Here is a 25385-nt window from a genome sequence, read left to right as displayed (position 1 = left end):
GTTTCCCAGGCTCCTGGATCCTCATCTCTGAACGCACTGCCCGCTCCAGATCCAACAACACAGGATTTCGGTGGAGTGATCAGAGTCATGCATCTGCCTTGTTCTCAGGCCACCACCAGATGGAAAATCTGACCTTCTCGTTTTCCTTCTGGGCAAACCTCTCTCTCGATGATTCTCTCCTTCTCTTTCGTTCCCTGCCCCCCCACCATCTCTCTCCTCCTTCACGTTCCTCTGGCAAAAGAATGGCAAATGTAAATCAAGGAAAACATACGAGTAAAAAATAAAACATAGCTTGGTTCTTACACATCACTTTTTTTTTCATAGCAAGATAGAAAGACCAAGTGAAAAACAAAGCAATAAAAATGAAAAAACCCAGCAGGGCCCGGAATGTATAATTTGAAACACACGATATGCAGATATATCCCTACAGATGGTCCCTGGCGCTAGCACGACACGCACTGTGGGGGTTTTCGGTCCTTTTTTTTTTTTTTGTATTTATATATATATTTATAAAACTTCCTATAAACGAACAGCACATCACCACGTTTCCAACTAATGTACAATGAGTTCAGAAGAGGGGCCCCCATAGGTAGGACCAACAGCTACTTGTGAGAAGTTGGAGGAAGCATGTTTTATTTCGCTATGGACTCTATTTACAGGGTTGGAGCGGGATCGTTCCTGGGCCAGCCTCGCCACTGGGATTCAGACCTTCTTTCTCAGCCTGTGGCCAACCCTCAAGAGTTGGAAGCTTTTATAATTCTCATCCAGTATCATCTTGCTGGTGAAGCTGCAAGCTGCCACCACCAGACGGAATTTTACAGACTGAGTTGGGTACACACGTTAATGCTCTAGGTTTTAGGAAAAACCTGTTAGGGTCAGGGTTTCTTTCTGAGGAGGGTGGGGCCGCTGGGGGAATAAGTCCCACTTTCTACCAAGATGGTCGCCTGGGAGAACTCCAGAGAAGACGGACTTAAGGAGAAGTCATTTGCTTCACACCCATTTTGCCATCGGAGGCAGATTATTTGGGATTGGTCCTAGCATTGGAATGTCACTTCCGGGGGTGGGGGGAGCTGGGTGGTTTTGAGGTCACCAGCCTGAGATCCCTACTGCTCCCGGAAAACCCAGGGTATAAGGAGATGCAGCGGAGGGCTGAGACTGGCTTCCAGAGGGAAAGACTGACCATTCAAGGAATGTGAATGAAGACTGTAGTTCAGCTTAAGGAAGAACTGCTTCCTGGCTGTGATAGCTACAAAAACACGGACCGGGTCGCCAACAGACAACACACATCCTTCCTTTTTGTCCAGAGCTTAAAGAGCCCAGAGTCTCCTGCCTTGGATGCTCCTGTTGAAACTCTGGCTGACCTTGATGGGCCACACGTGTCTGGATGTCCACTGCTACTAAAGAGTCTGTTTGTCCCCAGTTAGTCATAGGCTCCTCGAAAACCAGAGATACAGGCCGCCTTGGTCATGGTCCAGGATAGGCCTGAGATACTGAGTCTGAAGACGGGAAGTAGGTGAGAGCGTTTGTCACAGAGGTGATGTCCATTCAGGGAACTGTCCTAGTATCTTGCTAACCCGGCTCCCCAGAAGGGAGGAGCTCAGGTTGATTCCCAAAGCGGCAGCCTTTCCCTCTGGGAATGTCCTGTGAGCTGAGGGCGAGGCGTGAGTTGAGCAAAGAGGTGATGCCAGGTGCCCAGGAGGGGCCAAGCAATTTGGTCCAGTCTATGCAGATTCGGTGCTGTGTCTCCCGTCTCAAGTGCTTTGACCCAGCAGGACTTGATGCAGGTGATCCACGCATAGATTACGATGATGGAGATGAATATAATTTTGATCAAGGGTAAAGGGAAGAGTTAGAAGGGAGGCCGTAGTCAGGGGCCTGAGCCACTCCCCAAAGGTCTCAACGTGTAAAGAGAAGGCAGTTTGGGAGAGCCGCTGGAGTGGCCGTGGAAGATGACCTTGCCCTCTTCTCCAGAACCTTTGGTGCCCCTCTCTGCCCAGGGGCCGCGGCTCAAAGACTGACCACATCTCCACGCCCTCAGCTGAGAACAGGTCAACACTGAAAGATGCCAGTCTGGGTGGGACAGGGACATGCCCCTCCCACCCCCCAAATGCCAAAGGGACTCTGTGGTCTTGTCTGTGGGGCAAGCAGTCCCTGATGGTCCAAGAACCATTTTCTAGAGCAGATGGAGGCGCCCTTCCTAGAGGGCAGGGCATTCAGGGGATGGGCCCAGGTCTCTGAAGGAGGCTTTGTGAGAAATCGATGCTCCATGGGGTGTGGACTTGAAGGCAGACCGCTGAAGCCTTTGGCAACAAAGGTTTGCCGCCCACAAGCAGAGCAACCCCAGTTATGAAACCCTCCTCTGAGCCTGCCCCATTGCTCACGTGTTCTCAAGACTTGGTCTCCTCCCTGTGCCATCTGATTCAGCAAATGAGGAAACTGGAGGGTCTGTGTGCTCCCCAGACCCCACCCGGGGTGGGCAAGGTTGGAACTGGGGCTTCAGTGTTAAAGCCTAAAGCTGCTTCCGAATACCCGGCCTGGGTCCTGGTACCCTGGACCAGCCCACTGCCAACAAGCCCCACCCATGTGGCCCTGCCCCCTTGGCTAAGCTTCTTCCTGGTCCTCCCAGTCCCCTTGCTTGGGCTAGATTTCCCCCCTCCACCCAGCAGAGGTGTGTGGAGAAGTCCTGAAGTCCTCAGAATTCGTGGGTGATTCCTGGAAGCAGCCCAGGGCCAAGGTCCCCCCTCCTTTGCTAAGGAGGACGAGCTGTGGTTCAGGCCCTGAGCCAGAGACCCACCAGGAGGGCTGGCTCCCAGCACTGTCACCGAGATCAGCCCCGTGGGCTCCATGTCTGACCAGGGGACCCACTGGCACTGGGGTCAAAGGGCTCCTGGACCTCATCCCAGACAGCGTTCTCCTTTGGTTGCCCCAGGAGCTCTGTTCAGGGTGAGCTGTGGTCTCTGGGTCTGAGATGACAGAGGCCACGTCAGAATTTGGCTGGGGCAAGACGGCAGGTTACCAGAGACCCTCCAGTGGGGAGAGTGAAGAGGCAGACTCCACGGGGGTCACTCCAGGTCCCTAACCACAGAGGAACGGTGGGCAGGCTGCCTGTCTCCAGAGGGCTGGGCACAAGAAGGGAATGGGCTCCCTCCCTGGCCTCCAGGGACCCCAGGGCGATGGAGGGACTGAGGATGGGAGGCTCAGGGATCAGTAAGGGTTAGGCTGGGACTCAGGCTGGGGCAAGTCGCCCCAGGGGCCCTAGTAAGCTTGGCCAGTTTCCACAGGCAGGAGTCCCAGCACAGCCGAGTGCTCCCCGAGCTTCATGCGACGCTGTGTGGACAGGCTCACATTTTTGGCCAGGTAATCAACAGCAGCTGGGGAAAAAAAGAGAGACTCCTAGAAATCGACGTTCTTTTTGCCTGTTAATTCAATCTGTTCTACATCTATTCATCCACCCTCCATCCACTTATCAGTTCATGCATCCGTCCTGCTCTCCATCTACCCATCTCTTCTTCCATCCGTCCATCCACAACCATATCTCTATCCATCTATCTGTTGTCCATCTGTTTATCATCAATCTGCCCATCCACGTTTGATCTGTCTATCCACCTGTTTATCCATCCACCCACCTGTCCATCAATTTCTCATAAGACTCTTTCTCTCACTTCCTTGTTTCCCCAGCTCCCCTATGGGCTCTGTAGGAAAGTACCTAGGGTATCCCATTGTCTAGTGATGAACTGTCCCTTTCCCCAACACACCTCTATGCATCCCTGTTCTGAGGCACGTCCAGTGAGTCCCCTGGGGTCCAGGTAGGAGTGGGGGCAAGGTCCTTCTGCCTCTTCTGGACCCTAAGCCCAGCTCACGGCTGAGGCAAAGCAAGACCTCGTACTCGAAAACGAAGGGAGCTTTTGCCAGGGAGCTGAGGGGTCCCTGCAGGAGGAAGGGCTGGGAGCCTGTGATGCAGGGAAATGAGACCTGCAGCCCTGCCAGTTCTGGTCACCCAGAGAGGGATGAGAGTCTGAGGGCGTACATTCATGTGTGTGTGAACAGTGGGAACAAGACTCTCCACGACGGAGCGATGGACACGAGCAACACTTGCACTTGTATGTGTGCACAGACGTGGGTGAGTTGTGTGCACCTGCGTGAGGTGAACGGTGGGAACACAGGAAACTGCACAGGTGAGTCCCACCTCAGCCAGGCTCACGCATCAGGTGTGTGCAGGTAGGCCCATTTGAGTTCTGGGCCGACTCTCCTCATTGTGCCTGCCTGGGGCTGCAGCAGAAACCATCCTGGACCAGACGATTTGCCTGGCATGTGACCGAGGCCCCTTGAGGCACAGAAAGGCTGCCTCCCAAGCCAGAATTTGCAGCTCTGGCCAATCCTACCTTCTGGGACCCCTCCGATCTGGAGGTGAGAGGAAGCTGGAGAGAGGGCTCTCCCTTCACTGTCCCGTGCCCACTGATGGATCTGGTAACACTCTCCATGCCTTCCCAGAGTTGGGGGGCCCCTGCCTAGGGTGGGTGGGTGGAGCCGGGAGGTGATGGCATGGCCGGAGGGCAAATAGGGAGCTGAGGTGGGCTGTATCAGTAACTGAGTTCCAGGAGGCCCTACTGCCTGGGGGCTCAAATGCCCTACGTTCAAACTCTGCACCTGCCGACACTCCGTGTGTGATCTGGGGACACGCCATCTCCCCTTTCCAAGCCTCAGCTCCCTTGTAAGGTGATACGAGCACCTGGGTTGGAGGGTTATTGTGATTAGATGAGAAAATGTATATGCAGCGGTCAGTCAGCACCACGCCTGGTGCACAGGGAGTGGGATGGATGAGGGCTCCTGGGGCTGGGGCGCAGTAAGCAGGCATGCCCTTTGATGGGGAAAAGAAGGAAAGGGACGGTGAACTGGGCGATCCAGGCTCCTGACTGCCTCCTGCTCACGTGGCTTTGGGCAAAACACTCTGTCTCTCCAGCCCTGCTTCCTTGTCTGTAAAATGGGGAGGACAAATTCCAGCCTCCTCGAGGGCTGTTTTAAGGACCAAATGAGACAATGAGGTTTAAGATGCCTGGCACAGGGGCTCCGGGCACGGCTCCCTGGGTTCCTAAAGGATATACGCATGCCCTGGGCCTTACTGGAGGCCTGGACTCCGTGTCCCTCAGCTTCCCACGCTGAGCCCCCAGGGGCTGCCTCTAGGGTTCCTCAGCCTCCAGGCTCCTAGCTGGTGGGGCAGAGTGGTGGTGCCCCACCTTACCCTTGTCCAGGGTCCAGCCCTTACTCTAGGGGAGGGTGAGAAAACCTCCCATCTCTGGTCTCAGGGGGACCCGGCAGCTGTGACCACACCGTCTCTACTAGTGGGGTCTGTCTTACCTGGGTTCCGGGTCTCGCCCAAGAGGAGGCCACGTTGTCAGAGTGGTAACAGGAAGTAGGGGCAGGAAAGAGCTGACGTTTCCCCGGAGCTGACTCTATGCCAGTCCCACTCTAAGCACTTGACATGCATCATCTCACTCAACTCCCCCAATAACTCTGTGAGGCTGGGATTATCACCATCCCCATTTCACGGATGACAAACCGAGGCCCTGCCCTGAGAGGTTGCATAACTTGAAAGATCCCAGCATTCCTAAATTGTGGGGCCATAATTCAAATGCAGGCAGTCTGATGCTAGCTGCTAACCACCCCTGCCAGCTCCCCCTCCTGCAGAATCATCCCTGGTCCCACACAGCACTTGAGAATGGATGGAACTCCCTACAACCCGAAGCCTGGAATGGCCCCATTCTCTACTCCAGGCAAGGCAAGGGACTTGTCTAAGGGCCAGCTCTTCCTGCAAGAGTGGCAGAAAGGTCTGGCTTTGAATAACAACGATGGGAACTGCTAAGTGCCAGGCAGACAATATCTCATCTAATTCTTTCAACTGCCCCATGCTTTAGGCTACAGTTGTTCCCATTTTACAGATGTGGAGACTGAGGTTCAGGAAGAGCCACCGGCCCAGAGGCACATGTGAGCTGGAGGTGCCTGAATTTACTCTGCTTGTGCCTCTGGTCACTCTGTCTCTTCCTCTTTAGCCTCTCCCTGTCACCAGCCATGGCCCTGCACGCTGTAGGGACTTCCCCAGGCCCTGTTGTCAAGACGACCAAGGAAACACCAAGAAACACCAAACTTTACTGACGACTCAGCCAGCTTCAAGGGCACCCGTCATCCCTCAGAGCCTGCCTCTCCCTGGGGTGGGGCCGGGGTCCAGCGAGGGCAGGGCTGTGACATTTCTCATTACAGCCTGTCAGTGGCCCTTCCTGTCCCTCTGTCTCTCCGAGCCTCCCCTCCTCTGCCTCGTGCCCGAGCCTGGGCTCTCAATGTCTCAAATTAGATTAATCAGGAGTTGGCAGGAGAGGTGGTGGCGATGCCAACCAGTAAACAAATCTCAGCCGTCAGCGTCTCGTCAGCCAGCAGCCCCAGAGGAGGACCCTTCTAGACACAAATTCTTATTAGACTTGTCAGATCTATTAAAATTCTTTTCACACTTCTGCGTTCTATCAGCCCCATCATTAGTACGGCCCTGGCCTCTGGGAACACCAGGGCCATATTAATCTGCTGTGTGCCCTGTCCCTGCCCCCCTACCCCCACCCCATTTAGGGACGGGGAGAGACAGACGGATGGATGGATGGCGGCAGGGAGCAGGCGGGGACGGTGTGATGGTGTCCCTGGGAAGATGAGAGGACCAAGGCGAGGAGGTGGACTCTCCTGCTTTAGGGTTTGGTCCACCTGACCCAGGCACACTCAAAAGCGATGCTCTCCACGGTCAAAGGGGTGGCCCTGTGCGCCTGGATAGATACTGTTTGGTGGTCCCAGCCAAACTCCCTGGGATCCCCTTCCTCATCTGCCCAGAGGGAATAACCCAGGACCCTGCACCAGGTGGCGGTGAGGATGGGGTGCCAGACCCACAGTAGATGCTCAAGAAATGATCACTTCTCCTTCCTTTGCAGACGTGCGTGTTGTAAAGTGATACCCTGGAGCCATTATAGACACAGAGTAGTGAATACTCACAGAGAAATAAATCTCTGTCCACGCACAGATGAGTGTGAACTTGTGAACAGGACTCCACACCAGGGCTAGTGTGCATCATTCCTCAACATCTTGCACGAGTTTGTGGTTTGACTCAAAGAGAACTAGGTTTGAAGTTAGGAGACTCCACTTTCTGTGGGACCACGGGGAAAGCTCCCAGCCTCTCTGAGCCTTAGCTTTTGCATCTGTAACCTGAGGACAAATAACCTGGGGTTTTTGAGGATTACACGAAATGAAGAACATGCATTTCACCCAGCGCCCAGTGGGCTAACTCACGCACAGGACAGGTGTGGGTAGACGGCAGGTGGCCCTGGGCATACACAGCATGGCTTAGAGCATGAGGATGTCACACATGGACTGTGGTGAATTCAGCTGCCCGTGGACAGGGGGAGGCGGTCAGTGGGAATCCCACGTGTGTCCCTGGGCTGTCCCAGGATGTCACAGCCGAGGGGGATGGTACCATAGGAAAACATCAAGACAATGGAATCGAATCCCTGGGCCCCCATTTCACAGATGGCAAAACTGAGGCTCAGAGAGGCGGGTAACTTGCCCACATCAGGGTGGTGGAGGGACAGACTCTCCCTCAGTCTTCTCCTAGTGTGCCCCGGGAGCCTCTGTGGGCTGGTGGAGGAGAGTGGGGTCCGAGCTGGGGTACCCCCGGGGAAGGGCTGGAGGAGGTGGCCCAGGAGGAGCTCTGAGCAGCCCCTGGCGGAGCCAAGGGAGGCAGGGTGGGGCTGGAGGGGGATGACTGGGGGGCGGAGCTGGAGGTCGGAAGGGTGAGGGGGTGTGGGGGGTGAGGAGCGGGCAGGGAGGAAACCCTGGCCAGCTCTTCCCTAGCGAAGGGGAACAAAACTCCCTTCTCGCCCCCCAGGGCCCTTTCCCTTTTGATCCCCCCTCCCTCGTGGCCCCCATGCTGACTTCGGGGTTAATTTTATTTCCGAGTTGGGCAGGCGCCCCTGGAGGCGGGCACGGGCTCCGGGTGTGACTAACGCCCGCCCCGGGCCGGGGCCATGGCTGCCGCTGGAGCCACGCTGAACTCTTTATCAAGAGCATGTGTGGCCTGCTCCGTGCTCGGGAATGCGGGCCGGGCACAGGGTCACCCTGGCCCCTCTGGAGACACCGCCCTGCCCGCGCGCACACCCAGTTCTCAGACTCGCAGGCACACACACACACTCACACAGACACAATTATTCACGTCTCGTGAGTTCACACCCAGATGCACACCTGGATACCAGTACACACAACCACACCTGTACCCACGCTCAAGCGTACCCATACCTGTAAGTACACTCTGCACACACACGGACTCCAAATACACACGCTCATTCCAGCATACGCACGTGGCAAACGCATGCATACACGTGTACACACAGCCATGCATAGTCCATATTTACACACATGCACGCATACATCCACACAGCACAGCAGGGCAAACTCACAGGCGCCCACACACACGGAGCCACATGAACACGCCTTAACGCACATCTCAACACACATGCGTATGTTATGGCCACATATACTCACACGACCAAATGTGTACACGTGTTCACATATAAACCCACGTGCACACAATATGCTCATTTACACTCACACATGGAAATCGTCCTGTGCACAGATACACTGTGTCACTCACACATTCATGGATCCACATGTATACGCGTGCTCACCTAGACACAGAATGTGTGCACTAACACGGGTGTGCCAAAACACACACACACACACACACACACCGCCCGCAAGGTACTCCTGACACGCTCACTCACGCTCACCTAGACACATGTACGTGAACACACGCATCCACAGGGAGGAGGCCATGAACACAGCCGGGAGGTGAGGCCGGCACAGCTGGCCCGCATTTAGCCGTGGAGGCGAGGCTGTGTGGGGGGTGGGGGCGGGGGTGGGGTCAGGAAGCAGAGGTCAGGGGCCAGGCGGGGCTGCGCAGGGACAGAGAGGGCCCTGGGCCGGGAGGTCACACCCTGCTGCCACACGCCCTTCTGATGAGTTTGACACCAGCAGGTGACGCCTTTGCCAGGGGCCGGGCGGGGGCCGCATGACCTCAGCCCCCCCAACCCCGGCCGTCGGACTGGCTCCGCGGCCGCCCTGTCCACCTGGCAGCTGGAGGCGGCGGCCCAGTCTAAGGGCCCGCCGTCTCTGCTCGACCAGAGGCCAAGAGCGTGGCGCTCGGGGTGGGCACCAGAGACCACCTCACGGTCTGCGGAGACCAAAGCTGGGGTGGGCTGGGGGAGAGAACTCGAGACACGGCTCTGCCCTGGGGGGCGAGGGAGAAGGAGAAAGGGGCACGGTCTGTCCCCTGGCTCCCCAGCGCTCGGCATGTGCCTGGCGCAAGCGGGGAGCTGCAGGTCACCTTCCAATCTGATTTCCTCTTAGATTTAAAACCTGTAATTTGCTTTAATTTAGTGGTTGGGAAGATCCCTTGGAGAAGGCAATGCCTACCCACTCCAGTAGTCCTGCCTGGAGAATTCCACGGACAGACGAGCCTGGCGGGCCACCGTCCCTGAGTCTCGAAGACTCGGACACGACTGAGAGACTATCACAATCACATTCACAGCGACTGAGAAATTTTTCAAAATATTCGGAACAACTTGAGTGTGTAAATCTACTTCCTCCAGTTGTAAATTTCATGAAACAAAGGCAGATCTCATAGTTCCAGTGAAAACTTAGTAACTGAAGGGAAACAGTCTGGATTTCAAAAACAGTCTATGAAAAAAATGTGAAAAAGTCTTCGTCATCATGACATGTGGATTACGTATCGGAATGATCATCTTTTTTAGATATACCGGGTCACCTAAAAAATGTTAGTAAAAATCATTCCTCTTGTAAAAGGGGGCTAGGAGGAAATTTTAAATGATACCGGTGGCTCGTATTATGTTCCTACGGGACAGCCAGGCTCCAAGACAGGAGGAGCGTGCGTGCAGGGGTCCAGGGCTGTATCATGTCAGGACGGCAGTTCTGCCTTTCTGGACCTCAGTTTCCTCACCTGTGTAATGGGCACCCCCACCCAACACCCCCTCACAGTTTTCTACAAGTAAGTGGGAGGTCCTTGTGGGGGGGGGGGCGCGGTGCTGGGACAGGGAGGGGAGGAGGGCGCCCGGGGCGCCAGGCACTCACTCTGGCCGTACTGGCCGTACTGGTAGCCAGCCACGGGGTCCACGCTGTAGCCGGTGGTGCTGTAGGTGGGCGGACAGTAGGACTGCGAGGTGGGCAGGCTGTCTCCCGGCTTGATGGGGTCCGCCCGCTGGCTGCAGCTGGCCGAGATGGAGGTGGCGGATTCCAGGCCGCCGTGCAGCGGCGAGATGGAGAAGTCGGCCTGGGGCTGCGGCGGCACCGCGCTGGGGTTGCTCAGAATGCTCATCACCTGTGGGGGGAGAGTGTCAGGGTGGGCGGGGCGAGCGGGGCCCCCGCAGGGGCAAGCAGGGAGCTGCGGGGAGAGAGCGTCAGGGTGGGCGGGGCGAGCGCGGCCCCCGTAGGGGCAAGCAGGGCGCAGGGTCGATGCCAGGCTGGCCTTGAACGGCCTTCGCCGGACTGTCTCCCTTGAAGGCCCTGCAGCCTTGCGATCCTCCGTTTACCTGGCTTGCTTGCCTTTGTGGGAAGATGGTTAGGGGTTTGTCTGGTTAAATCCCGCCCCAGGAGCGTCCCTGCACTGAGAGCTTTGGGGGCAGGGCAGGCCCAGTTCCCTTCTCTGTTCCCGGGCCCTGAGGGGCACCTTGTGCCTGTCTGAATGAATACACACGTGCATGAATGAATGAATGGACCAGCTAATTATGTCTCTTCCATCGGACAGGGAGCTCCCCCAGGAACTGCGTCTCCCCATCAGCCTGGGACGCCCCCATCTTCCAACACAAGGGTTCAAGGCTCTGCATCTGTCAGCGTCACCCCCGGCCCCGTGCTACGCCCACTGCACTCTCGACTTGGAACTTGTGCCCCTACACGGCCGGTGCTTCCAAGTGCTTCAGGTGTCTGTGACCATCACCCCCTTCTCCGCTTGGCACGGTTTGGCAGACAGGAAGTCACTATCGGTGATGGCAAGCCCAGTTCGCGCGGTGAGGCTTGTCTCTAGAAACTCAGCTGAAAGAACCTGGTGTGGGTTCATTGGTGTGCTCACTTATTCATTCAACAAACACAGACGGATGATGACTATGGCTCCAAGCCTCAGGCCAGGCCCCGGGTTTTCAGAGAAGGAAGAGCCCTGGTTCCTGACCTCGGCCCAGGGAGAGGGTTTGGGTCTGCGGGGGGGGGGTGGTGTAAGTAGTGTCAGACCATCAGGATCTGGAGTGACGAGGGACATGACAGGGGGCTGTGGGTACCCGCAGGAGGGCACTCGGGCATCCCGGGGTCCAGCTCTTGGAGAGAGGGTAGTAAAGGCAGCAGGGGAGGGGAGGGGAGGGGCCAGGGTGACCAGGCCAATCCAGAGAGGAGAGGAGGGGAGGGAGAAGCAGTCCTTGTGGACCTGACCTGCCGGGGGACCCTGGTGACCTCCGGGTAACGCCACCCTTTATGGGAGGGAGACCCCAGGCCCAGGCGAGGTCCGCCTTGCTGACAGCCTGCCCTGCACGGAGCCAAAGGGGCACACTGGCACCCATGCTGGGCACACGGTGTGCTCTCTGATGCGCCCACCCGCCCCCTGGGGAGAAAGCAGACTTTGCACGTTGGAGCGCTGAGCTTTCGGCCGACTGGACACCTTGTGAAAACTTCACCTTCCCGGGTCTGACTCATCCCTGCTCCAGACAGGAGGCACCGATGTGGAATCCTCAGGCCAGGGCCAGATGCTGAGCTCCTCCACATGCGAACCTTTAACCCCTACGACCACCTCTATCCTCAGAGTGGGGCCAGCAGGCCGGGACGTGCTCAGGCATCAGCGGCCTCAGGTCCTCTGATCCTCCTTCTCTTTCCCTCCTCTTAGCAACAGACTCGGCGTGACTCTGCCAGTGCAGAGCCCTCCAGAGACGTGTGGGGCGGAGTCATGACGCCCATTTCTCAGATGAAGAGACCGAGGCCCACCCAGAGGTGCGTCTTCCCCAGATCTCACAGCGGGTGTGCCAGGGCTTGACCCCTCTAGCCTGATGATGTCAAGTCTGACTCTCAAGGATGGGTTTTAGACACGTGACCATGATAGAGGTTCTCACTCCAGATGGGGGTTCCCTGGGGGTGTGGGGTGGGATCCCAGGCCCGCAGGGGGCCTGGCTCCTCAAGAATACCACGAGCACAGCCTCCCCTGACTCTTCCTGCAATGCACCCAGCGTGCACCTCTCAGCCTTTCTCTCAACCCCTCTGTCCTTTCCTCACCCCACCCCCAGAGCTGAAGTCAAGGGCACCAGGCCTACTGGGGCTGGACTTTGTCTCCACCGCAGCTGGTGAGGTTTGGGTGGGACTTTGCAGGGTGCCAGCCCAATGAGATGGCAGAAACACAGGTGGAGCTGGGTTTGTTCTTTCCTGACTGTTGCGGTGGGGTCCTGGGCCTGAGGAGTTTGCTGGGTGTGTGTGTTTGGTGGGTCTGCGGGGCCGGGGGCACTCAGGAGGCTGACACTGCCCTGGGGTTAGGAGACCTGATTCATTGCTAACACTGCTCCTCCTTCAAGGAGCCCTGGCCCCAAGAACAAACTTAGAGGCTCAGGGAAAACACACAGGTCCCATTTCTCTTTCTTTGAAAGGATCGTTGTGGGGTGGGAAGCCTCTCATGAGGGTTTGTCAGTTCTGATGAGCCTCTGGTATAATCCTTCTCTTTACATATCACCAAGACGCCAGGCCCAGCAAGGATGGGATGGAGGAGACAAGTGGGGAGGTATTTGGGGAGAGGAGAAGGATGCTTTGGAGGACAGGCTGGAAGGTGTGCATAGATCCATACTCATCCTGCAAGGCAACAGCCGCCCAACAAATCTGACCACGTTGCTCAAGAATTACCCGTGGCTCTTTGGAACCTCCCAGATGAACAGGGCGAAGCTTCGTGGGACTGGACCTCCACTTGCCTGTCCCAAATCCCTGCCTCCTTCCTACCTTGCACTTTCTGTCCCAGCTGTCCCAAACCACATAGTGTTTCCTAAAGACATCCTTCCTTCATTCATAAGACACTTCACAGAGCGTTATTATATGCCAGGCGGGAGACAGGGCTCAGCTGTGAGCTCTCTGAGGGCAGAATGAAATTGTGTTTCATCCATCACTGCAGCCCCGGTGGCTACACTGTACCCCCTGCAAACTATAAGCTCAGAAAACCCTGTCAAATACATGCATGTTCACTTAACAAATATTTATTGAGCACCTAATATGTGCCAGACACTGTACCAGGCATTGAAATTCAGGAATGAAGACTAACAGCTCCATGACCTTCAGGAGCTGCCAGTCAGTCAACTGTAGGAAGATGAAAACAGATAATATAATTTCCAATACTGATAAGTGCTATGGAAGAAAAAATATGTGGAGTAGTCAGGGAAGACCTCACTAGCAAGACCAGAAAGAATCAGCCAGGGGAAGACAGAACAGAGAGTTGTCCAGGCAGAAGAGCCAGCAAGTGCAAAGGCTGGAACACGCCTAGCAGATCTGAGACACAGCAAGAAGGTCGATGCTAACCTTCCGGGAATGCTCTGTGAGAAGGGGTTCGTGTGGTGCCCAGTGGCTTGGGGGGCCTTGGACCCTGCGCCATTAACAGACAGCTCAGAATCTGCTCAGGCCCGGGGAGCTTTCCCTGTACTGGGATTTGTTCAGTGGGATTTGCCCTGCAACATCAAATCAGGTCCACATCTGGGCTGGGTGTGAATGGGGGGTGTGCAGCATCTGCTCGCTCTCTTCCAGGGTGCCCGGAAGTCTGGGGATCAGAGGCCTTTGCCTGCGTCCAGCCTCCTGTCTCAAGGCATGCATGAGCGCTTCCAAACTGATGGGGTCAGACCCCTCTAAAGAGAGGTGGAGCGTGGAATGACTTCTCCGGCAAATGAGCTGTTTTACCCCCATTCTACAGATGGGGAAATCAAGGCACAGGGACGTGAAAAGGAGTGCCTGAGACTGCACCGCCAGGTCATGGCAGACTGGGACTTGAACCCGTGTCTCCTCACCCCTCGCTGTGATCCCTCCCCACAGCAAGCTGAGCCAGAGAGCATGGGGAGAGAGGCCCACGGCAGCCCCGCAGGGCAGAGCTCCACAGGCCTACACGGCCCTCGCCAGTCTCGGGCGGCTGACAGACCCCCACGGGTCCCCCTTCGCCCAGGGAAGCAGGAAGCGTTGGCCCACAGTTAGGGGCCCACCAGAGGTCTGGGGCCTGCAAACTTTTGAACTTGAGGAAGTCCTGATCTGATGCGGTCATCACCCCCCTCAAGAATGCCCTGGCCTCTCCCCCAGTGGGTTTTACCTTTTTCCCAGTGACCTTGCTTTCACTAATGTATTACTTCTTGGTACCTTACCGTTACTAACTCAAAATCAATACCGACCTCCACATCTGTAAGGTTTTATCTGAAGGCCGATCTCTGGGCTGTCCGTCAGGCTGAGTGACAGCCGTCCCTTCCTCCCCCACACCTGCCCCCCCCACCCCCGGCCCCTTGGTCTCCCTCTGCTCTCAATCAGTCCCAGCCTCCACCGGACTAAATCAATGAGGGGCCGGCCTCACCTCCCTGCACCCCCACCTTCCGCCCGCTGGGGAGAGGCTTGTAGGTTTTGGGGGGTGGGGGCCACAGGAACCCAGCAGCAGCCCCCCTTCCACATCCTTTGCTCACCGCCCCCTCCCCGGGGACCTGCCGGCACTCCCCTACTTTAAAAGAAGGGGATGGGAAAATGTAATTAATTCCCTCCGTTCCTGAGCTGGCCCTGAGGGCCTGGGACCGGGGAGGCTGAGCTGTGAGATCTGCACCCTCTGTGATAACCGAACGTGGCTTTGGGAGCGAGGCTGCAATTAGAAGGGCGATCACCATCGTGGGCGCTCCATGGCCCGGCTTGGGGTGGGCGAGTGGGGGCCGTGGTGGGATGCAGGCGGGCAGGGAGGGGCAGGGGCCGAGACGCGTCTGGGCAGGACGGCGGACCTCGAGGTGAGACTGACGCCAAGGACCACAGGACCAGCAACCAGGTGGTAGGTCGAGCGCCCCATCTCCTCCACGCCAGGAGACCGAGGCCCGAGGCCCTGGCCGACAGCAGGTTCACCAAGGGCACTCAGCCAATCAGGGCTCCAAGGGGTCTCCCTGCAGCACGGGGAGGCCAGGACGTCTGCATGAGCATCCACGCTCTGCCCCTGACTAGTTCTGACCCTGGGCAATTTCTGTAACCTTCTGTACCTCCGTTTTCTCATCTGTATAATGGGAGTGATAATAACTGTCGCTACCCATAGGGTTATTGGAAGGATTAAATGAGTAAACTCACATAGGATGCTTCAGCCAGTACCTGGCACGTTACTGATTCTTGGTAAATGCAAGCTCTCCCCCACCTCTCCTTCTCCCCGCAACTGTCAACTGGATTATGTGCGCTGAGGCTTGAGAGAGGGCAGATCCAGGAACTCCTCGCTGTCAGGGACCCTGTCTTTTGCCTCACTTCTGCCCCATGGCGCATGGCAGCCAGCGGGTGCTTTCTGAATGAAGCGCCACTCTGCCTGCACTCTGGAAAGGGGCAAGATGGGCCTTTCTTGCCCAAGGAAAGGCCACACCCGCTCTGGGGGATGGTCTGGGTGGGGGAGGGCAGTTCATGGCCTGCCTTGGTCCCCGAGGGTCCTTGAACCTGCTCACTTGTAGAGAGTGACGGCGAATCCTGAAGTCCCAGCGGAGAACTAGCAAGGCCCAGAATTCACGTTGCTGCACAGCACACGCCATTCACAGGGACGCACGCCTGAACCCCAGAAGGTGAGGCAGCTCAGTGCTTCTCCAATTGCCAAAAAGCCTTCCATCAAAAGCCCAATAAACCAGCTTGATACACCTCGTGTATGCCCTCCTACCTTCCTTACTCATCAGTGCGCTTGCACAAGGCACGCACGCATGCAGATGCACCCAAATACACACAGGAAAGCTGGGAGGCGCCGTGGAGACGGGCCACGGCTTCAGAGGTGGGGAACTGAGGCTCAAACACTCAGGCCGAGTGTCACAGCCAACGTGCGGCAGGGTGGCCAGGCCCAGGACCCCCACCAGTCACTCCTTTTGGCCCCGGGCTCCAGTCTGGCCCCAAAATGACCAGCTATCTTGGCACACGGAACACTTTTGTCTCCAAGTCTCAGAGCCGACTAGACCTCGGCCTGGCCCACCCTCTTACTAACTCATCCCTCTGACTTCCACAGGAGCTGGGAGGGGCGTGTTTGGGGGGCAGCCTCTCCCTCTGGTCCGGCAGAGAAGGTGAGGGCACAGCTTGCCGGGGAAGCAAAGCAATTTCTCTCTTGGGGCCCAAACTGCCCCAGCTTGGGGCTGAGGTGGGGAAGCCCGGCTCACGACCTGCCCTGGTCCCGCAGGGCCCTGAGTCCATCCCCGTGTCCCGCTAAACCCCACAGGGGCAGGTTAAAGGCCGGGGAGCAGGCACAGGGTGGCCCCACGGGGGTTTGTCTGCTGAGACAGCTGATTCTTCACCTTGGCCGCCCAATGCAAACGCCTGCAGAGTCTTCTAAAACACTGATGCCAACATCCCATCCCTGAGAGCTGCGGTCTCCAACCTCTTTGGCACCAGGGACCAGTTCCATGGAAGACAATTTTCCCACAGACCAGGAAAGGGGGTGGTTTCAGGATGATTCAAGCGCATTTGCATTCATTGTGCACTTTATTTCTAAACCAGCACCTCCACTGATCTGACAGGAAGTACCAGTCCACAGCCCAGAGACTGGGGACCCCTGCCTCAGAGACGCTGAATAGTTGACCCAAGGGTCTGGGAATCGAGATTTTTAAAAGCTCGTTCCCCAGGTGATTCTAAGGCTGCCAAGTTTGAGAATCACCACTCTCAGATCATCACTATTATTGCTACACACACAATATGACTACACACCCGCACTCACATGGGTGAAATCACGGGCTCGCACACAAAACACACTCAGACACGCACACTGAGATAAGCATAGCATTACACAGACAGACCAACACGGACGCGCGGAGAAGGACCCGCGTGAACAGCTGCCTGCCCCCGTGCCATCCACACGCTGCACAGACGCGCACGGGCCAACAGACCTGAGCACATTCGCACACGGCAGCCTCTGAACCGCCAGCTCACTAAGGCCAGCTTCCGTGCCACGTTCGCCCCCGCCCCCGACGGACGCGCAGACACGCATCACAGATGTACCCCGCCCGTCCGCCGCCTGTCCCCAGCTCCATGCTGGGATTAGTGCAAGCGAGAAATCACCCACCCAGGCAGCCGCCCCCCGCCGCTCCCCCCTCTCCGGAGCTCAGTTCTCGGCTAAGAGGATCGGGGCCCCTCCCCGCTCCCTGCCCCCTGTGGACAGCGGTAATGGGCTTCGGGTGCTGACTTTGAGCTTCCAAACAAGATTTCCTGCAGGTCTCCCTGTCCCCATCCGCCTTTCGTTTCCTTCCATCTCTGCTTTATGGCCCTAGCCCGCCACCCCCTCCACCAGACACAACTCACACGGCAGTCCCCCTGCCCCAACCCGGGAGAGCTGGTACCCTGGCAGGCGCCCCTGCCCTGCCCGACTCTGGTGCCCCTCTCAGTTGCCCCACCCAGCCCTCCAGCGAGGCCACTCTTTTGCACAAGCACAGAACGTACAGTTCCCAAAGCCATCTCCCTGTAAGCCTCAGGACTATTCTGTGCAACTATTAACCCCATTTCTCAGAGGAGGAAACAGAGGCTCAGGAGGCTCTCAACCAGAATAACCTAGGGGATGAGTGACAGCCCTGGGGCAGGAACGCTTGAGCCCGACTTCTGCTCCAGTACTCTGGCCCTGCACTGCTGTGGTTGTCGTTTACCAGAGATGGTTCTGGGTCCTTCTTAACTCTGTGTGTGTTATACCGGCCCTTGTGGGGATACTGCGTGTTTGAGGGCAGTGTGGGAATGCACACGTGTGCGTTCACGCGGAAGTACTGTGTGTACGTACACTTGAATTTTGTTCGTGTGTCTGTGAATCCGTGGACACATATATGTGGGTGTTCTGTGTCGTGTGTGAGTGCCGTGCATGCACACACATGACCCCATGAGAGTACGTGCAGGGATGAGTTCTGTGTGTGTTTGTGAGCTCATGTGAGTGTCGTGTGAGAGTACTTGCGTGCATGTGTGTGAGCACAAGTGAGTCTCATGTGAGTGTTGCTGTGGATACTGCCCGCGTGTCTGGGCACACGTCCAGCCTGCCCCACAGGTGACCTCTCCGAGGGCGCACGCTGGGGTCTGGAGGCCTCAGAGGCTCCCGCGTGCTCCGGAGAACGCCGGGCCATGGAGTGCCACCTCGGGCCCCGCCCCCAGAGCCCAGCGGCTTCTGTCCCCCTCCATTGGGTAGCTCAACATACGTGAGAGTCGCTCAGTCCTGTCCGACCCTTTGCGACCCCATGGACTGTCCATGGGATTCTCCAGGCCAGAATACTGGAGTGGGTAGTCTATCCCTTCTCCAGGGGATCTTCCCGACACAGGGATAGAACCGGGGTGTCCCGCATTGCAGGCGGATTCTTTACCAACTGAGCCACCAGGGAAGCCCAGTTCAACATAGAGGACCCGAAAAGACTTCAGGAGTCAGGCTCTGTTTGATTGGAGAGGAAAGCAGGCAGGGTAATTTCTGCAGAGCGAGGACTCAGCCAAGACCTCCTGTAAGAGCCTCCTGCTGCGTGGAGGGGGACACGCGGACAGAGGAAGCCAAAAAACGGCCTCTCTGAGAGAGGACTTTCAGCCCGACTGGGGTCCCCGTTTCTGCCCTGGCCGCAGAGCAACCTTGACCCTGGGTCGGCCAAGAGGTACTCGAGGCGCGCTCACTGTCCTATTCCCACTGCCCGTCGCCCCACTGCCCGTCGCGTGGCGGTGCCCAGCCAGGGCTCTGCGTGTGTGTGTGAGTGCCGTGTGTGTGCACACGTGTACATGTGAGGGAGCGTGCGCAGGTATGAGTTCTGTGCATGTGCTTGTGAGCTCGTGTGAATGCCGTGTGAGAGTCCTGTGTGTGCAAATGTGTGTGAGCATGAATTCACACCTGTGAATGTGTGAGTGACTTTTCTGTTTATCCCCAGCACAAGGCCTGGCATAGACTGGATGGATGAAAAGAAAGGGAAGCTCCCTCCCCTCCCCTCAGCTCTGTGGGTGTCAGAGCCCCCTCTTCACCTCAGGGGTCCTGCAGGCTTAGCTAAAGGCTGTCTAGAAAATGGGGGGTACACATATAACATGGGCAGTGCACATAAATGGGGGTACTCATAGAAAGTGGGTGGGGTGCACAGAATGCCTTCCAAGAAGCTAAAGTGCTCTCTCTCTCACACACATTTCCAATGTTTGGTCAATAAGATGTCACACTGTATCTCTGGAAACATCTAGAAATACCGCTGGGGCGGGGCCGGCTTGGGCTTCCCCCTCCCTCGGTGGACCCCGGGTTGGCCCCAGCCTGAAGGCGCTCGGTGCCAGGATGGGTGCGCGGGCCCCGTGTTCCGCGCCCCGGGCCCCGGCGGGTGCTGGAGCCAAGCGGGTGCGGAGGGTTCAGACACTGTCTCCGATGGCGCGATAATGGGGGTCCGGGATTAGCGCAAGTCCGCTCGGAGCGGCGGCGGGGTTGGAGAAGGAAGGGGCCGATCGCCGGGAAAGATATGACTATTTAAAGATAATGATTGCATAAATTTAATTAGCACACTTTCACGCGGCAAATGGCCGTTTTGTAATTAATGTATCTGGCCTTACTAAGCATGAAAGATGCCATCTCCTCCCCCTCCCCTCCCCTGCTCAGCAGCCCTTAATGAAAGACAGAGAGCAAGTGACAGAAGCAGTTTGTCAGCGGCTCCAGGTGTCGGGGGCCTAATTGGCTGAGCTGGGGGGTGGGGGGCAGCCGGGAGGGCCAAGGGGGAGGGGGACGGGGCCTCCCTGCCTTTGGCCGGGCGGGTTGGGAGAGGAGGTGGGGGACAGGGTGGCTTGGGCTCTCGGCGCCCCAGCGGGGTGGGGGAGCTCCCTTGCAGTAATTACCCGAGACTGGACGCAGATTGGCCATGGCAGGGAGTGAGTGGTGGCAGGGAGGCCTCGTTAGAGCCTGGGCAGACAAGCTGGCACGTATCACAATGCATTAGGGACTCGCTGCCCTGATGGCTCAGGCCCTGCTGGCCCTCTGGGAGCAGCAACGCCCTGAACGTGGAAAGAGGGAATGAAAAGAGGAGCAAACCTCAATTTTCTCTTCTACATAAAGCAACCCTTCGTGATCCAGAGGCTCACAAGGAAACCTGATCCAACCCTTCCATCCTTAAGCACCTACTATGTGCCGAGCACCTACTATGGGTGCGGGCAGCACTGCCATTCACTCCTTAGCACAGCTGTCGAATGGTGTGACTTCAGTCTTGGGAGAACTGGAATGCATTTCACCACCCACGGCACCGTGCTACGCCTATCGTGGCAGCCAGGATGCTGGTTCACGTGAAGCATTTCTTGAGGCCTTCTGAGAAGTAAAAGAAAGGGCCAGCCTCAAATCGTCTTGTTGTTGTTGAATCGCTAAGCCATATTCGACTCTTTGCGACCCCGTGGACTGTAGCCTGCCAGGCTCCTCTGTCCATGGGATTTCCCAGGCCAAAATGTCAGAGTGGGCTGCCATTTCCTCCTCCAGGGATCTTCTGGACCCAGGCACTGGACCTGTGTCTCTTGCGTTAGCAGGCAGATTCTTTAGCACTGAGCCACCAGGACACCCATCAAACCGTTAGGTTCAATGAAATATGGGTATTGGCTCTTCCGTGTTACAGCCAGGAAACTGAGGCTCAAGGAAACTAAAAAATTCACCCAAGTCTGCACAATCGGGAAGTGGTGGGCTGGGATATGAACTCAGAAAGTCTAACTCCAAAGTTGATTCTCTTTCTAGCATTTTCCTCCTGCAAGGCCAGCTCGGTACCTCGCCCCCACCCCAACCCCATGGTGCCATTCTTTGCAGGCTGCCTAAGACGCTTGCGTGGTCCCATGGGAAGCCTCTTTGTTAGAGGGGTACAGCAGTCAATTGCAGTAATGTTCCCCAAAGTTAGAGCTGCCTGGTTTTCTTGTCGGGGGAGCAGCTGATGGGGTTGAGAGGGTGTCAGTGGCCCTAACTGAGCCTTGGTGGCTGTGCCGCGCCCACCTCTCTGACAACGACCCTCTGCCCACTTCATCAGCTGCCCTCTGCCAGCCTCTGCCACCAGCCCCTGCCTGGTTTTCTTGGAGGAGGGCAGGGCAGAGAGGCCTTGAGTCAGCCTCGTCTGGGTGGAGCAGGGCCCAGCCAGCCCTTTCCCGGACCAAATTCAATTTCGAAGCTTAATGAGTTTGCAGAGGAGCCGGGTGAGCTCACGGACGCCACTCCTTGCCGGCTGGGTGGTTCCCGGCCGGGCCACCGAGCGCGCAGCGGCCCGAGTGGGGAGAGCCCTGGGCTCCGTCGAAGAGTGGCGGGGGCACTGAGCGAGTGAAAAATGTCAGAGCAAATTGCTCTTGACAGCGTTAATATCTGCACCTCATAGCAATAATTACATGTAAATAAATAGCAAAATCACACTCAGCTGGAGGCAGCTTGGGGAGGACAGGCACTGCAAAGGACCAGCTGGGGACCCTGGTCGCTCTGCTCCATCCTTTTCTTCCCTTCTGAGAAGAGTCTCTGCTCCCCGCCCCCCCCCCCCAACCAGACTGCACCGCAGCACAGAGCAGAGACTGCAAGATCCTGGCCACCACGCTAAAAATGGAAGGGAAACGCAAACGTTTGAGTCTCCCCATGTCCTCCTCCACCTAGGGGGACAGCTGGACCAAGCGTCCTCCCAGCCTCTCCCTCCTCTCCCTCTGAACACACATTCCGTCTCCTGGTCTCTCTAGAGAGAAGCCGCTGAAATCCACATCTCTGCCCCAACCTCTCTCCTGGGCACCGCCTGCCTCCCCCGAGCCTTGACCTCCACACGTCCACTTGGACCCAAGTCCTCCTCCTGCACGCCCTGTATCTGCTAGGATTACATTAGCCTCTTGGTCACCCAGACTCCACACGTCCAGTCACCTTTGCTTCTCTCCCAGTCTCGACACCCACTCTGTTGCATGGCATCACATACCATGCCAAGTCACAAGATGACATGGCACAACTTCCTGGAGCATCGACTTGCCCTGGTGCTAATTAATTTTATTATGATGGCCAGTAAATATGGCTCCACAGTGGCAAAGCAGACAAAATGAGCGTGCATTTTAAAGGTAATCATGAGCAGTCTGTGACATGTTGCACACCACTCCCAGGGCCTTCTCGTGGGGGCACATTTTGGACTTTGGAGTGAACCTCCAGAAGTCCAGTGCGCACCCAGAGTTGCTTCTTGTTGCCATGTGTGGGGACCTCTGGGTTTGGTATGGTCAGTTGTCTGTAAAAGCAAAGACTATGTCTCATCTACGACTGGATTCACAACACTTAGCAAAATCCCTTTAGAGGTGGTTGAGGGAAGACAGAAAAGAAATGAAAAGGAAGTAAAAGGCTAGGAGGAAAGGGGGGAGGGAAGAGAAAGGCGTCGGAAGGTGGAAGATGGCGAGAAAGCTGCTGTCCAGGGAGGTGACAGTCCCCAGATGGGCCTGGGGCGACAGGCAGCGGAATGGAACTCAGGGGCCCACCCTCTCCTTCCCAGAGGACCCAGAGGCTGCTTCTGCAGGGGGACCCAATCTCCCTCCACTTCCTGCTCATGCTGTAGCGAGTTCCCACGAGTCAGCACTCCCCTGCCCTGGGAGAAGGAGCTCAGAGGGCCGGCCCGCCAGCTACTCCTCCGCCCTGCCTGCCTTGCTGCACAGGGCAGGGACGCAAGCTCCATTCTTCGAGAAACAAATATCTTCTCCGGAGCAGCCCCCACGTCCCGCACCATCTTGTTTAGCTCACCGACTAATCCACTTATCGAGGATAAAGCGCCTGTGAATCCCCATTTGATAAAGGCAGCCACAAAATTAGCAGAAACGTGCCCACGGCTCCGATGTACCAAACAAACAAGAGGCTGGGGACGGCCATGGAGAGATGTTGTCTCTTTGCTGGCCCCAGGCTGGGAGAGATGCAGGATGAGATAGGAGCTTTCCGGCTGGCACTCGGGGCTGGGAAGGCGATGCCCTGGGTTGTTTGAAAAGGGGGTGGCGGAAGGGATCAGAATGGAGTGCCCACCCCACCCTCTAAGGCACGCACCCCAATGCAGTGGGTTTCCCAGCTCCCAACACAATCCAACTCCACGACTCTGTGCTGACTGCACTTCCAAAGGTAACCATCCCAGCTAACGCGGCTTCAGTGCTGACTCCACGCCAAGCAACATTCTAAGCGTTTCCTGTGTCAACCTATCTACTGCTCACAACATCCCTGCGAATCAGGCACTGCTGTGATCCACATTTTATAGACGAGGAAACTGAGGCCCAGACAGGTCAAGTCACTTGCCCAAGATCACACAGCTGTAGCCTCTGCTCCCACCTGGAGAGTTATCGTCTAGAGCACTCACATTCACCACGACCAATCGGAGCCCCCCCTGCGTCTCCAGGAAGGGTCCCCGACTCGGACAGTCGTCCCCAAGCCACCGGGCAGTACCCCCACCAGCCACAGCCCCCTCCTCGGCCACTCGCGTGAGAGCCTTCAAGTGCCTGGAGGCCGCGTGCCCCCACGTGGCTCGACGACTGTCAGGTTGCGCCCCGGGGTAACTGCCAGAGCCACACTTGTTCTTCCACCCAGGCTCAGCTTTAGTGCCTCTGTCTTCGGGGCTGTAGGGACCTCCCCGCAGGCCCTCAGAGGTCTCTGTGCCCTGCCCCAAGGGGCTCTGGGCACTTTGCTGACATGACCTCCTAACCATGGTTGCAGGGTTAAGGATATCACAGAGACCGGAGAACAGGAGCTTGGATGAAAAGTCGGCTCGTCTGAGTTTAAGTGGCTCCTCCAAGGGTGGCCTTGAGGGAGGGTCTTCCCTGCTCTCGGGTCCAGGAGGAGGGAGGACCAGATGGGGACTCTGGAAGGCTCAGGCCCTGTGCTGCCCACACACCCACCAGCTCTGGGGCGGGGAGCGGGGGCAGGTCCCAGCCTCGGGAGCGGGGAGATTAATCACAGGGGGGCCCCCTGTCAGGGTGGCATCTGGAACTAAAAAGAAACACTCATCAGAAGGCCAAGACTTTTCACCCCTGGTTCCGGGGGCTGGGAGACCAACCACCGCCAGGCCAGGAAGCCAGGGCTGGGAGCGGGGCACTGGGGGCTCAGGCCAGGGCTTGGGGTGAGGTCCCTGCTATGGACATCTGGCCCATCGGTGTCCACGTGAGGGGGAGAGGGAGCCTGGACGGCAGCTGGGCTCAGGCAGGTGCCCACACCCCCTGATGCGGGAAGCCAAAGTGCAGCGCCTTCCTTCCCCAAAGCTACGCAGCTAGCAGGTGGCAGGGCTGGGAATCAAACCTGAGTCTGGCTGCAGGGCCAGGTCGGCGCTCCGGCACGCCCTCTGCACCTGCCCCCCTCCAGCTCTGGGGTCCCCCTCCTGTCTGGGCTCCAGGGCCCCATCCCACTTCCGTGAGCTCAGCTCCCTGCAGCCGCGTCTCTGACGCCATCACTCCTGGCTCCCCGTCATCCCGGCCTCTCCCGGTTTCTGCCTTCTGCTTCCCGTCCTCTCCCCTCTCTGCACAGCTCTGTCCGTGCTATTCTTTCTCCTTTTCTTTTTCTCTCTCTGTCTCCAGGCGTCTCTCTTCCCGTTTCTATTCCTCTGTACTCGTCTCCCCCAGATTCTCTTACCGTCTTCCCACCTCCCTCCCTCAGCCTCCCCTCCTCCCTCTTCCCGACCATCCTGCCTGCCTAGCCAAACCCACCTCCCCTCTCTCCATCAGCATCTCACACCCCGATCCTCTCTAAGGGTCTGTCCACTTCCTCGCCCCTGTGCCCACACACCTCCAGCAGGCAGCACCCTTTAATCAGCCCTGGAGCTCAGCGTGCCAGAGTCGAGGTTACCAGGTCGGAAGGCGAGGTTTGAACCTGGTCCAGCAGGTTGTCCGCCCGGGCTGGAGGAACCCTCAGCCAACCTCCCCTGCTTCTTCCCCTGAGGGGTTTTGGCAGCTTTTCCTCCAAAGCCCCTTCCTGTCCCCTTCCTCTGCCGCCCGGGGTGGACCATTCTGAGTCACTCCAGAAGCTCAGGAGGCATCTGAGAGCTGGGAAGGCACAACACGGTCATGTCGGTCAGTGCTTCTCAAACTTTCCTGCACGTGGGAATCCCCTGGGAGCTTGTCAAGGTGCAGAGCAGACCTGGAGAGGCAAGAGTTCTGCTCTGACAGCCTGGCATGGAGGGAAGAATTTAATCTCTGGG

General features: G+C 57.3%; 1 protein-coding gene across 1 annotated transcript in view; it reads right to left on the bottom strand.

Moving 5' to 3' along the window:
* Positions 1-616: 616 nt before the first annotated feature.
* The window catches only part of PAX7 (paired box 7), a 105759-nt gene continuing 80990 nt past the window's right edge, over positions 617-25385 (bottom strand). The window contains exons 8-9 of the mRNA XM_086364763.1: positions 10171-10417; positions 617-3371 (exon numbers count right to left, since the gene is read on the bottom strand). Coding sequence (XP_086220889.1) covers positions 3256-3371; positions 10171-10417 — 363 coding nt within the window. The 3' untranslated portion in view covers positions 617-3255. The remainder of the gene's footprint in view (positions 3372-10170; positions 10418-25385) is intronic.

Source organism: Bos grunniens, chromosome 2 (genome assembly GCF_055505025.1).
Source record: "Bos grunniens cultivar Pamir isolate PY7600 chromosome 2, Bosgru_T2T1.0, whole genome shotgun sequence".
Taxonomy (NCBI): Eukaryota; Metazoa; Chordata; class Mammalia; order Artiodactyla; family Bovidae; genus Bos; species Bos grunniens.
Note: the sequence above shows the minus strand (reverse complement) of the source record. Positions and strands in the feature narration are given on the sequence as shown.